The sequence below is a fragment of the Acomys minous genome (genome assembly GCF_964271855.1).
Source record: "Acomys minous genome assembly, chromosome: 11".
In the NCBI taxonomy this organism is placed as follows: Eukaryota; Metazoa; Chordata; class Mammalia; order Rodentia; family Muridae; genus Acomys; species Acomys minous.
Genome location: NC_140492.1, coordinates 110,562,171 through 110,576,718, shown reverse-complemented (window position 1 = coordinate 110,576,718; position 14,548 = coordinate 110,562,171). Strand labels below are relative to the sequence as shown.

The 14,548-nt window shown below is 46.8% G+C and overlaps 1 protein-coding gene across 7 annotated transcripts in view; it reads left to right on the top strand.

Moving 5' to 3' along the window:
• Positions 1-14,548, top strand: part of IL31RA (interleukin 31 receptor A) — a 62,779-nt gene that overhangs the window by 43,200 nt on the left and 5,031 nt on the right. For all 7 annotated transcript variants that reach the window (XM_084800765.1, XM_084800764.1, XM_084800770.1 and 4 more), the window contains 6 exons: positions 2,166-2,382; positions 7,180-7,365; positions 8,927-9,028; positions 10,228-10,374; positions 11,537-11,677; positions 14,366-14,459. In XM_084800765.1, coding sequence (XP_084656891.1) covers positions 2,166-2,382; positions 7,180-7,365; positions 8,927-9,028; positions 10,228-10,374; positions 11,537-11,677; positions 14,366-14,459 — 887 coding nt within the window. The remainder of the gene's footprint in view (positions 1-2,165; positions 2,383-7,179; positions 7,366-8,926; positions 9,029-10,227; positions 10,375-11,536; positions 11,678-14,365; positions 14,460-14,548) is intronic.

The window sequence follows — 14,548 nt, the reverse complement described above, 5'->3', positions numbered from 1 at the left end:
AAAGCTCCCAGTTGTTGTGCAGGTCAGAAACTCCCCATAGGTTACCCTGTAGGGGGCTCAAGTACACAATACAGGCCCGGGCTGCTTTCTTTGGTCTGGGGCAGTTACAGAGTACAGCAGTGGGAGGCTCTGTGGCCTTCCAGAGGGAGCTCCGTCTGGCTGCCATCCCCTAGAATACAGTGTGAGACTCTGCTGCCTCATCCTTACACCCAAGAGGAGCATTGGCTGTGGTCATCAGCGTACTTGGGGCAGGTCATCTGCTATTACCAACACACTGGCTATTACGTGTGTCCCTTTAAGTACTAGGATGGTGTGGTGTTCAACGGCATGAGAGTGGTGAAGACATGACCCTAAGGGAAGAGGAGAAGGTGGTAGGTGATGTGGGGAAGAGGGGAAGAAGAGAGAGAAGAAAGGAGGAGGATGAGGGAAGAAGAGAGGAGGAGGAGGAGGAGGCGGCGGCCGCAGTGGCAAGGCTCCTGAAAGGAGAGCAAAGTGGTAAATGGGAATGGAAGGGGCAATTAGAAGAAAGCCTATAGGGAACAGAAGAGACTCCTAGGAACTCTTTACTTTGTCTCCAGAGCTATCAGGAAATAATCTGTTTCCTAAAATTCAGCAACTTAGGCATTTGCGTGGAGATAAGTGACATCCCAAAGCCAAGTACTGCAGGGTTGACATTGCCTTGGTCCATCTCAGAGGCGTGGACACAGGAAAGCACAGCCAGGGAGGTGGAGATTATTCATCTCACATGTGGTGAAACGTGGGAAGAGGTGACCCCGCTGAAGTGTTTTGGGGAGGAGAATGAACAACAATGAAACCCATGCAGGGTTTTAACTACATTGTGGGAGGAGTCCAGTAGGCCACCTGGGAAGTAAGTGACCAGACTTTCCTGCCTGCCTCCTCCTCCCTCTTGCTAGAGGACTAGTTTTCTCTGTGCCTCAGTGTTTTTTTAAAGGAGATTTCTCTGTGTAGCCCTGGTTGTCCCAGAACTGTAGACCAGACTGGCCTTGAACTCAGAGATCCACCTGCCTCTGCCTCTTGAATACTGGGATTACAGGCATGTGCCACCACCACCCTGGCTAAGTTTCCTAAGAATTCAAGTTATATAGCTAAGTATGCACTTAAAAACTCAAACGTTTGATGGTGGTAAAGGATGTGAGATATTATGACTGTCTTGAAAATCACTGACTTATACACATTTAAGTAGTGAATTTGACAGGTTCAGTGGTAGGGTGCTTGCCTAGCTAGCATTGCTAAGGCTGTGGGCATTTCCAGCACTGAAAATGAACAGACCAATAAAACCCTGCAGTTTTTTAAATGTGAACTACATGTCAGCAAAGGATAAGGGGAGAGATACGGATTCATCTTGAGACAAAAGAAGCTGTAGTTTAGACCTTATAGAGGTTCTAGCTGGTCTCTCATTGCTGTGGTCAGTCAGGGAGAGAGCCCTGGTCTAGGATGACTCTGGGTCAGAGTGAATTAAAGCTCTCTCTGACCACGCATCCACTCACTCTGTTCCATGTATGTTTGTAATCGGTAGTAAGCATCGAAAACCCGGGAGTCCCCATAGCTCCCTCGGCATGCTTACCCCAGGGGAACGTGTGGTCAGTGGGTCTGAGTACACGACGAGAAGTAAGGCTTGGGTCAGGGCTCCCAGGGTTCCACTCAGGGCTTCCTGCTACGGGGACAGGCAGGGGAGCCCTGAGTATTTTGGTCATTTTAGCTGGATTACCTAGCTGGACATCGTGCCCAGGACACAGCTATCTCTCTCTTTAGAGGGGAACTATGGGAGTAAAGGACAAAGGCACAGCTACCTACCACCTTTGATGACTTCTGAGCTTGATTTGGGCCCAGAAGGGAATGCCTCGAGTCTAGCTTTTATACCTCCGCTCATACGAGATTGAATGAAAGACACGGAAGAAACTAGAGGTGGCTTGATCAAACCAGCTTGGACCTATGAAACTGTGTGTTAAGAGTTTCATACCAAGGTACCATTTGGAAGATGATCTCTTCTGGCACTTGAAGGGTTGACATCACCACACAGCAAATGCTGCTCACCTGTTCACAGCTTAGCTCTGAAGGCTGACAGGAATGCTCTGCCTTTATCATTGTTACTGCCCCTGTCTCTTTCTGGTGTTGACAATAACTTGTGTTTTCTTTGGGTGCAGAAAGCAAGAGGAGCCCCAGTCTTGGAGAAAACACTTGGCTACAACATACAGTACTTTCCAGAAAACAGCACTAACCTCACGGAGATAAACAACATCACCACCCTGCAGTATGAGCTGCTTCTGAGGGGCCAGGCACACTGTGTGTCCGTGACTGCTTTTAATTCTCTTGGGGAGTCCCGAGAGGCTGTCCTGAGGATCCCGGCTGTTGATGAGGAGGGTAGGTACCTCAGGGCAGCTGTTCCTCTTGGATCAAATTGAAGAGGGAAGGAACAGGGGCGCCCTAGGATTTTGTGGGGGAACAATCTGTTTAGCAAGCCTTTCTACCTGAAGTAGTTCTTCTGGAACAAAGCTTGTGTAAGAGCTAGAGACCGAGTCACACGGCACAATCCAAGCCTAGAAGCGCTGTGTGCTGCTTCAGTTGCTTCTGGTCCAGCGGTTGAATGCTGGGTTGGGCCACGTAAAATCGTCATATTTGACACCGACTCCTCAGATCCGTGTCCTCTCCTGAACTGTCCTCTCCCCAGATGGCGCCATGTCCCAGCTGTGGTTTACTGTTCACTGTCCTGGTTTCTCTCCTCCCCTTCCATTTGGCCGCCCAGCTAAGGAAGAGGGCTTATGATGTGTATATAGACTTGCCAATAAATTGCTTGTTAAAATTTTTTTGAGAGAAAGATCTCTCTCGGTAGCTGGCCTGTAACTCTCAGAGAGTTCTGCTTCAGCTTCCTGAGGCGGGAGATGCTGAGGTCAGCCGCCCTGCCTGCCTTGATAGACTGATGAGGTCATTCTGGACACTCTACTGAACCCAGGCAAAGGGCAAAGTCTTGTTTTCAGTTTTGGAATAAAAAAACCTTGGATTGTGTGTGAGTGCCGTGCTGTGTGTGTGTGTGTGTGTGTGTGTGTGTGTGTGTGTGTGTATGTGTATGTGTGTGTATGAGTGCTGTGCCATGTATGTGTGTGTAAGTATGTGTGTGAGTGCCATGCCATGTGTTTATGTGTATAAATGCTGTACCATGTATGAGTGTGTATGTGTGTGAGTGCTGTGTCATGTTTGCGCGCATGTGTGTGTATACCACTGTGGAGCCCAGAGCTTGATACCAGATGTCTTCCTCTCTGGCTCTGTACCTTTTAGGATGGGGTCTCTCACTGAACAGAGAGCTCGGTGAGGGAGTGGCTGACTGAATTGCCTGGCAGGAAGCTCCCTGGGCTCTCCTGCTTCCCTCCCAGTGCTGTGAGTGCAGGATGTGGTGGCATGCCTGGATGTTTACATGTGTGCTTATGCATGTGCAGCAAGCACTCCAGCCACTGAGATTTCAGCCTCCGCTCTCTTCATTTGTTTAAAACTCAGAAACAGTAAATGGGAATCTGACGTCTACACAGTCTCATCTTCAGTCTGTTTGTTGCCTCTCTGTCTCTGTCTGTCTTTCTTTCTCTCTGTGTATATGTCTCTGTCTGTCTGTCTCTCTGTGTATACGTCTCTCTCTCTGTATATATGTCTCTGTCTCTTTGTCTCTGTCACCGTCTCTGTCTCTCTCCCTCCCTCCTTCCTTCTCTCAACTTTTCTCCTCCAAGAGGATGCATATTTCATGAGGGCAGTGATTTTTAAAAATAATGATTTTATTAATTCTTGATTCATACAATTGATACAGTGTATTTCGAACATCTTCATCTCTGTCTCCTAACTCCTCCCAGGTCCACCCTCCCTTTCTTCCCCACCCAAATTAGTTTTCTTCTTCTTCTGCCCTTCCCCCAAGAGTCTAGTCTGTGTTGCCCAACTACTCTGAGAGTGGGCCCAGAGTACAAGCTTTTGTTTGCTTGCTTGCCGTAAGATATACTTTAACTAAAATTGTGCTAAATCCACTTAAAAAAATTTTTTTTTAGATTTTTGTATTGAAACTATTATATATAATTGTCCTAGACAAGGCAGGGGCCAAATCTAGCCCAACACACTTTTTTTGTTTTCAGCAAATGAAGTGTTTGAAATATTGTGATACATGCACACACACACACACACTCACACACACACTTTTATGTGCTCGGTGGCTTCTCTGCACAACAGTTGTGCATTGAGTAATTGTGATAGAGACTGTGTAGCCTGTGCACACTAAAATGCTTGCTGTTTAACTCTTTAGAGAAGAAATTTGAAGAACTCTGTCTTAGAAGAGCTTAGGTCATCCTCTTTCCCTGTCAGTGATGGCAGACGAGAGCAGGTATTTGATGCACTACACATGTGTGTCAAAGGCATAATCTGTGCATATTAGTGGAGACACAGGAAAAGATAATGTCTGTCACACCTCTGACTATGCTTTCACTGTTTATCATAATTTGTCACAGAAAAAGGAGACCACAGAATTTTGTTTAATAAAATAAAATCATCTGAGAAAGAGTTAAATAATAATAATGATGGTTTTTATAAATGGAATTAATAGGATCATCACATGCTGTGTATTAGGATGTGTCAGGCATGTTGACAAGGTGGCATAGGTTATCTCAGCTTTGAAATGACCCGTGAGGCAGATTCTTTTAAATCTATCTTCTGCATAATGCAAAGATCCAGGAAAGTTTTGTAACTCGCTCAAGATTTTTCCAATGCAATTGCAGCCCAGGTCTGCACGAGCTAAACTGGAGTAATGAATCTGAGAGTTAGTGATCGTGGTGTGACTCGGAGTGCTGGTCACAGAGACTGTACGAGCCAAGATGGTGATTTGCCTCTGTAGGCCTCAGGTTCAAAGGATTTGCAGAGATAACCCTTCAGGGTCCTGCTAATAGAACTTCTTGAACTTTCTGTGTCTTCAATCATAGGCAGCAGTGGTCTGATACCAGATGAGGAAAAGCTATTCTTGTTTGCTGAGTTGGCCTGAGGGGCAGTGAGGACCGCATCAGGGAGAGAGTTGGGGGTGAAGGGGAAGTGCCCTGGGGACACATTTGCTGGACCTCGGCTGTCTGTCTTCACCGACGTTCACAGTCAGACCTCTCCCCTGCTTCCAGGGCTGGTCCTGCTCCCCTTACCCCTGAGAGGTCTTCTCTATTAGCCGCAATGCTCACCGAGTCCTTGGAGAAGAGTGGCGACTGGTCTTTAGTCAGAAGGGTGGTTAGAGACCTCACACTCCTTCAGGCATGGCTGCCTCAGTTTCTGGACTCCTTTCTGACCTCCCCAGGAGCTTCTTCCCAGCCCCCATAGCGCACCTGGCACTTTAGGCCCGGCTCTGCTGATCTCTCCGAGCTCCCCAGGATTGCTGAGCAGGAGGAGTGTGGGGTTTGTAAGCTGTGCTCTGTCATCTTAGGGCAGAGTCCTTGCCAGGTCACTTGTTAGGAAAGTGCCTCCAGGAGACCAGAGGAGGAAGTGGATGGCTCAGGTCAGAGGCTAACTAAGCCAAGGGATTATTAGTCCTGAGGCTGCTGTGGTGAAGTGCCACAAACTGGGTGGCTTAAAACAACAAAAACAGGTCGCCCTGTGGTTCTGGAGGTTAAAGGTATAAGAAAGCAAGTTGTGGGCTGGGCCTCCAGAGGACAACCTTCTTCAATCTCCCTGTGCTTCTCGGGTCCCTAGGCCCTGGCGTGGGGCAGCTCCAGTGTCTTCAATTTCTTCCTGCCTCCTCCCTCCCCCACTCTCTCTTCTTTTCCTTTTGTGTGTATTCTTGCACTTGTTAACTTGTACACGTGTAGAAGCCGGACATCAGTTGTCTTTTTAAATTGCTCTCTACTTTATTTTTTAGGTGTGTGTGTGTGTGTGTGTGTATGTGTGTGTGTATGTGTGTGTGTGTGTGTGTGTGTGTGTGTTTAGATGGTCTCCATGTCACCCTGGCTGTATTGGAACTTGTTGTGTAGATCAAACTGGCCTCAGTGATGTTCTTCCTGCTCCTAGTTCCCAGATGCTGGGATTAAAGACATGCATCACCTCACCCTTCTGGATCTATCCTTAGTATTTTTAAGTGTGTGTGTGTGTGTGTGTGTGTGTGTGTGTGTGTGTGTGTGTGTTCCTGTGCATGGGTGTGTGCATGTAATAGGTGCCCGTGAAGACCAGAAGTGTTGGACCCCTGGAGCTGAAGTCACAGGCACTTGTGAAAACCCAGTGTGGCTGCTGGGAGCCCCGCTCCAGTCTTCTGCTGCAAGAGTGACATACTCTCTTTACTGCTGAGCCATCAGACTCACTGATCTTGGAGCTGACTAGTTTGGATAGACCAGCTAATCAAGGAGCTTTGGGGATCCTCCTGTCTTTGCCTCTCCAGTCCACTGAACTCAGCGGTGGGGATGTTAGGGACCAAATTCCTCCTGCTTGTGTCTTAAGCACTTTACTGACTGAGCCGTCTTCCCAGCCTTGCCCTCCCCTAATTTCCCTTTCTTATAAGGCCATCAGTTACATTAAATGCAGCGCCCACCGTCCACACGACATCTACGGTGGTCCCATTGCCACATAAAGCCATTGTCTTTTGCACAGGGGATACTCAACCCATAACAGCTATGGGCAGGGGAAGGCGGGGGAGAAGAGGCAGGACCCCAGGAAAGAGGCAGCAGTGACCCCAGGGTCTGTGCTTCTCACCCAGGCTCTGCCCCTGCCTCGGCTTCACCTTCTTCAAGCCTTAGTTTTTTCAGAGCTACCTTTTCAGGTTGACTATTAACTGGCTTAGCTTCCAGGAGTAACACTTCGGGTCTCAGATACAGGGCCAGTTTGAGAAAGGAACCTTTTGGCTGAACTTTTGGGGATAAAATCAGTTTCTACTCCTGCTTGTGGAATTAGGCTTGCAGAGAATGCATAGGATATAAATCCTTTCTGGTACTAGATTGCTAGTGAGATCCGTTTCTGGAAACCGGTTAGTTTGGGGGAGGTTAGAGCAGATTAAGAAGGCTTTTAATCTCGTCAGAGATATTCGATGAGGGAAAAGGAAAGTGTAAAACCTACAATGGAGATCTTGAACTTTGACCTTCTACAATTTGGCAGTGGCTGGATGCCAGTGGAGCTGGAACATCTAGGCTGAGCGGGTCAGCTGTGAATCTGTCCTTTTCCCCCACTCTTCAGCCTTCCGGTGCATCGAGGACGTACAGGCCCGCGTTGCTGAGTCCCTGCTGGTGGTGGAGTGGCACAGCTTCAGTCCCGAGGTGGACACGTGGGTGGTGGAGTGGCTTCCGGAAACAGCAGACTCCAAGTTCCCCACTCGTTCCTGGCAATCCGTGTCTCAGGCCACGAACTGGACCATTGAGCAAGGTAGCTGGCCACAGAGCCTGCAGGCTCTCTTGGTACGGGATTCGGTTTCATTTAAATCAGCTTTGGAGGCCGTGAGGCCAACACTGTTCTGAGAAGTTTAGCAGTTGTTACGGTTCTCAGCGTTTCCCAGGTGAAGCTGGCACAGAAGGCCTGGCCCAGGCGGGAAGTAAACATAACATTATCTACACATGTTAACGGAGACACAGGGAATAATAATGTTCAGCAGCTACTGTACTGGTGCTAATCGTAATTTAACAGAGAAAAGTAAGGCTTTTAAAAATCGTATTTTAATTGAGTCTGACAGTTTCATATAAACATATGATGTATTTTGTCCATATCTACCCTAACTCCTTCCAGATTACTCCCCATTTCCCCACCCCTGCCTACTTTCTGTCCCTCCTTTTTTTTTTTTTTTAATAACCCACTGGGTTTAATTAGTGCTGCCCATACAGGACATCCACTGGGTAGCGGTTGACCTACTGGGGAGCTGCGGGGGGGGGGGGGCGGCGGGGAACCTGTTAAAGAAAACTGACTCTCCCCCCAAGCCGTCCATCAGCTGTCTATAGCTGCAGGTGGGTTTAAGGAATTCCTCCCCGCTTCATCCTGGGATGTTGACTGATTTGATCCTGTGCAGGCAACCATGCTGCTGTGAATCCGTGAGTGTAGTGGTCCTCTCATGTGCAAAAGAAACATAATCTTGATTAGCACCTACCTGAGGAGAGTCCCGATTATCCTGGGTGACACCAGAGTTTTGGTCCCATTTGTTCTGCCTCAGAAACCCTCTTCTATTCCAGTGGCCTGTTGAAGAGCTAGGCCCCTTCCTTGGTGACTGATTTTACTTCAGATTAAGTCCATTTCCCATGTAAGATATAAATTAAGCTTTGCCTTCTAACTCTCATCACTCCAGCTGTTTCCAAATACTTAATGGCATCTGTATTAAGAAATATACCAGCCAGGCATGTTGGTATGTATCCATAATCCCAGCCCTCTGGAGGAAACTGAGGCAAGTGAAGGACCTCAAGTTTAGGGCTAACCTGGGCTATCTCACAAGACTGTCTCCCAAAACAAAACAATTCAAAAGAAAACACAAAGAATTAAGGAGGGTTGCAGGCAAATGGAGGAGCTAGAACGCAGGGTATTTGAGTATACACTGTGTCAGAAGGGTTAAATTTTATCAAGTATGTCTCCAAATCTTATGATAAAATCAGTGCTGAAGGGAGTGGCTCCTCATCCCCCATACACACTCTTGCATGATGGAGCTGTAATTTTATTAACTTGCCCTCAGTTTAGTTCTGTAATTTCGTCAGAACACTTGAGAACAAGAGCAAACATTAGAGACCATGGCACCTAGAAAGCAGAATATCTCCTGTCACTCTCAGGTCACAGCTCAGGCCTTCAATTTTTTGTACTCTGCCATTATGTGTACTTACATCTCTCTCTCTCTCTCTCTCTCTCTCTCTCTCTCTCTCTCTCTCTCTCTCTCTCTCTCCCTCTCTCTCCCCCTCCCTCCCTCTCTCTCTCTCTCTCCCCCTCCCTCTCTCTCTCTCTCTCTCCTCTCAAGACAAATTAAAACCTTTCTTATGCTATAACATATCAGTGTATCCAGTATCAGGACACCATGTGGGAGAGCCATATTCAATCCAAGCTTATGCCAAAGAAAAAGGTAAGTGTGCGCCAGCCTTGGGGAAGGGAAACAGGCATTTACAAATTCAGATGCAGGGCTGTTTAAGGCCTATTTCTACCACACTTTCATCTTCATCTTCAACTGTGTGTGTTTGGCACACTTAGACCCAGGGTACAGAGTCACTAAATTTCAAAGGTGGGTAGATGTAGTCCAGTCACAGCTGGGCATGGTAGCACATGCCTGTAATCCCAGCACTCAGGAGGCAGAGGCAGGCAGATCTCTGTGAGTTGGAGGCCAGCCAGGTCTACAGAGTGAGTCCAGGACAGCCAAGGCTACACAGAGAAACTTTGTTTTTTTGGGAGAAAAAGTTCAACAAGTCCAGTCACTTTACAAATGGGAAATTGAGGTTCATGGAGGTGAAACGTGAAACTCCTTGCTTAATATCACAACAAAATAGCAACTGGGGCTGTAACAAAAGTTAACATTAATTAATATCAATTCAGGAAACCTACCAACTTTACCATACACATGTTAAAAATGGGCATATGCGCGTGTTCATCTTGGTCATTTGTGTTTTGGTGCACATGTATTGAGGCTGGCAGTCAACCTTACTTGTCATCCCTCAGAAGCCAAAACTTTGTTCATGTTTTGAGGTTGTCTCCCTGGGACCTGGGGCTTAGTCTAGGCTGGCTCCTGTGACCGGCCTCACTCCACTTCTGCAAGTCTTACACAAGTCTTATAAGCATAGGCCACCCTGGCCAGCTTTTTACCTGGACTTTACACTTGATGCTCACATGGCAAGTGCCTCCAGATGACTTTTCTGAAACAATAAGCAAGGACTTTACTGGCACTTTACTCAGACTGTATTATCATTTTGGAAATGAGCATCTTCTAGATTGAACACTGGAAACGATCTCCTGCTGTTCAGAGATAAACCAGGGAAGTCAGTGTTCAGCTGATCAGCTACACTTCACAGACAGGAATGAAGCCTGGGTGCTCATTGCAATGGGGGACCTATAAGAAAGTACGTTTCCTTGGGGCTTTGAAATTCCATGTCACATTATATAAGATGCCTGACTGCAAGCCAACGTCTACAAACACGGCTATTCTTCAGTTCTCCCACCCACAGCGTTGTGGGTTTTGCCTGAACCATGGCAGCAGCTCTGCGGCAGGGGGTTGATGTTTACACGTGGGATTCAGCCTTGTTTTCCGTTTTTTAATCTCTCTGTCCTCTGAAGCTCCATTTAGTGGCCCTGAGACCAGGGTGGAGAGCATTGGTCTGAAGACAGCCACGATTGCATGGAAAGAGATTCCCAAGGGCTTTAGAAATGGATTCATCAACAATTACACGATATTTTGCCAAGCTGAAGGTGAAAAAGAATTCTGTAAGTGTGCACGTGGCCGAGCTGAGCAAAGTGAACCCGCCCCTCCCCACAGACGATGTACATAGTCCTGACACAGGGTGACTCCCAGGGCTGTGACCTGTACATTTATGCAAATACTTAGCTTCTTTGTACCTGTCTTAAAGTAGTCAAGGGCACCACCTCACGATTGAAAAAGGTTAAAGGAGTTCTGAAGAGAACCGGGAGGAGCCGGTGAAATCTCTCCTGTTCAGTCATGGGATGAGTTGGCCCTGTCCCTCAGACTTTCGGTCCCTTCATGCTTGAGTCTACAGTATCTCCTGACATCCTAAGCTCTGGGCTGTGCTTGGCTTCCTGTTGAGACTAAATCTGATTTCATTACGGTGTGGCATATATAATGTAAAATTTGGCAGTAAACATTTGAAGGTGTATAGTTCAGCAGTCCTGAGAGCACTCACTCTACTGTGTAATCATCACCGCCCTCTGTCCCCTCTTCATGTATGCTTTTAACCCGTTGCTCCCCTAACCCTCTCCCACACCCATTCAGATGGCTTCAAGTAGGTAATCAGGGCTGAGGGGGCAGCTCAGAGGCCAAGCACCAGGCTTCGAGTCAACTGCAAGATAAAACTGGTTACTCTGTCAGCATGTGTTTTCCCAAGGGGTACCTCATCTAGGAATGACCCCCAGTCACTAGTGATAGCGAGCACCCCTTTGTGTGGTTGTTGGTCATCTGCGTATCTTCTCCAGAGAAATGTCCTCTTCTTCATCCATTTTAGCATTGGGGGTCTTTGTGGTTTGAGATTATGAGTTTATTTGTGTTGAGAGTGTAAGCTTCTTATCAGATGTGGGGCTCACATTCTCTTCAATTTTGTAGACAGTCATTTCAGTCTTGATGCAGTCTTTTGATGAACAAAAGCTTTTTTAACTTTGGTAAAGTTCAGTTTAATATTGTTGTAAGTAGTTGCATGTGCTTTGGGTATCATATTTAAATAACAATTCAAAGTTGTGGTTTATTTTATTTTGGCTTTTGAAGCGTTTTAATACTTTTAGCTCTTACGTTTAGATCTTTGGTCCATCACGATGGACTTGTTTTAAGCAGAAGTTGAGAAGCTAGCATCACAGGTCACATCTCTCAAGGTCAGTAACTAACACGCTTTTTCAGTTTGGCTTCTGTTTTTCTCTTCAGCCGTGACAGTTAACTCCCGCGTCCTGCAGTATGACCTGGAATCTCTGACGCGGAGGACCTCTTACACTGTCTGGGTCATGGCCAGCACCAGAGCTGGGGGGACCAATGGGAAGACAATAAACTTCCAGACCTCGTCAGTCAGTGAGTACTAAGTTCAGGCCTTGGCGTTTGGAGTTTGTTTACCTTGGGTTAGGAATGCCATTCGGCAAGAGCAAGGGAAGCCAGCAGAGGGCAGCAGGGTGCGCGGCCTGTGCTCGCTCTGGTGCTCTCACCTCCTGGAAGGTGAGTGAGGAGTTGCTGAGGAGCAGGCGCACTGGGGGCTGACTTGGACTTCTGGCCATTTTGCTCCGTTTGCTCCGTTCTGATAGGTGGCCTCAAATAACATTAAGAAGGAGCAGTCGCCATCAGGTTGGTCCTCAGCCACGGCGAAGGCTACCGCCCTACCCCACACTCGCCAGTTTCTAAATGTCAGGAGTTGTGCAATAGGACCGTGGAAGGAAAAACTGGTTGATGAAAGGCCACTGACAAACAAGAGACTTGATGCTACCATATATGGTGTTCTTTTTTTATTATTTGTTTTGTTCTTGTTTTATTATTTGTTTGAAAATGTGGAGAACAAGAAGAATTTGATAGATGTAACAAATAATGTAAAATGTAATCGTTTCATATGGTGGTTGGTTAAGGAAGATATTTACTGGGAAAGCAGAGGCTAAATAATAGACAAAGGAAAAAGAAGAGGAAAGCTAGCCTGGTCTACATTGTGAGTTCCAGGACAGCCAGAGCTACACAGAAGGACCTTGTTTCAACAAAGTAGGGAAAAAAATCAAGTGACACTGTCAAGTTTTGCAATAATTAGTATAAGCCAAAAACACATCTCCTTGATGCATCTCAAAAGCCTCTTATTTATATTCCTGAAGAATAAAGCAGACTTGTGGCTCTGGGAACCATGACCAGAACATACGCCTTCACACAGAAAGAATGTTCTCCTCTGCTGGCTAAGGATGCCTTCTTGGAATTCTTTTTGATGCTACTTTTAAAAAATCGTTTAGACATCATGTTGTATTTCCAGAACACTAGGTACAAGTCGTGTCAGCTCATGAGACTTTCTCACAGGATCAAAGTGAAAGCAAGACCCTGTGCTGGAGCCTAGAATCTGTCCCCTCGGCCTGTAGATGAGACTGCTCCACTTCCATCCAGGGTCCTCTACAGTCCACCCTCTTTTCTAGAAGATTATTATTATTATTATTATTATTATTATTATTATTATTATTATTATTATTTGTGTGTGTGTGAGAGAGAGAGAGACAGAGGGTGGGTGGGGGGGAACATGTGGGCACTACATGCCTGCACAGGTTAGAAGACTTTTACATGACTTGGCACTGGAGTCACAGGCAGTTGCGAGCAGCCAGGTGGGTGCTGAGAGCTGGAGCTGCATCCTCTGCAGGAGCAGCCAGTGCTCTAGACTCTCTCCCGGCCCTCGTAACCCACTCAGACACAGCAGACACAGTGTAAAGCTGTGGCTCCCTGTTGACAGCTCACCAGCCGCAGCTTCATGTTTTAAACAAAATACACGCTGTCTGCCCCTTCTTACCTCATTTCCTACCATTTCCTCACGCCGCTGTTTCTCTAACTCGCTTCCTCTCTCAAGCTTTCGCATCTCCTCGACTGCTTTTCTCTGTGATTTGGGGCAGGCTCTTTCTGGGAGTCAGATCTAGCCAGGCGAGGTGCACTCAGCCTCAGCACTCAGGAGGCAGAGGCGTGAAAAGCTAAAACGTGAGGCTAGCTCGGCCTACGTGGTGAGTTCAAGACAGTTTGAGCTACACAATGAGACCCTGTCTGGAAAATGAAATTGTTAACTTCCCTCCATTTTAGCCTAGATCCTCTATTTGATGATTCTGTTTCCTTTGAAGTACTCTCCTGTTTTTCTATCACTTAGGGTCCTCTAAGAGAACAGGACTGATAGGATTTAAGTGACTGGAGGCTGGGCTTTCCAGCAGTGGCATTCATCCTAGTTAGGATCTTGAGGACAGGAGTCGGGTAACGGCGCAGTCCCCATGTAGAGCTGGAGCCTGCAGGCTCTCTGGAGAGTTGCTAGAGCGGGTCCGGATCCAAAGGCTGGCTTGGCTGAAGTCTAAGATCGGTGGGCAGTGGCCGCAGCCATGAGTGTTCGTGCTCAGGAGCTGACTGTCCTCTTCTCCCACGGGTAGCCCATCTGGGCCCCAGCCTGTCGACGGCACTGCCTACACTCATGGTGGGTCTTTCTCTGAGTTGTTCTCCCATGTCAGTCCCCTGGACACACACTCAAGGACTCACAGAAGCAAGTGTTACTGTTCTGTAGGCGTCTCTCAGTCCAGTCCAGCCAACGATCAAAGATGAACTGTTTTACTCTGCGAGTTTTTCTACCCCAGTACATAAGAGCCGTGTGCGTAAGGATCTGATATTTCTTGCTTGTCTGCTTGCTTTATTTCTCAGGATGATGTCTGGCTCAGTAAGAACTGACTAAATGAATGGAGTTAGATGATGATCCTGGCAAACATGCATCTATCAGTGTATAAAGTTATGATGTATAGTATTTGGAGACATCAATGGAGTTCATTATTTTGTATAGTGATATATACTAATATAAAAGAAAATATATCAGTATTTATCAGGTTGTCTAGGGAGAAGACAGCTAGATGGGGAACCAAAGTGTCAGTGGCTCTAATAGAAATAAGTTGAATTTAAATAGAAAATGTTACTGAAGCTAAAAATAAAAAGTTAATATTTGATTTTTGTTAAGGAGTCAGGGAACTTTACTGACAATGGTATTTTGTTCTCTTTGTCACAAAGGTATCTTTGAAATTATCCTTCTAACATCTCTAGTCGGAGGAGGCCTTCTTCTGCTTAGCATCAAAACAGTGACTTTTGGTCTCAAAAAGCCAAAGTGAGTTCATACTTGACAGCGAATGCCATAAAAAATCAGCCGCAGAAAGCAGTGGGTGGCATCACGGCACGTGGTGTGAGAGGCTGGCC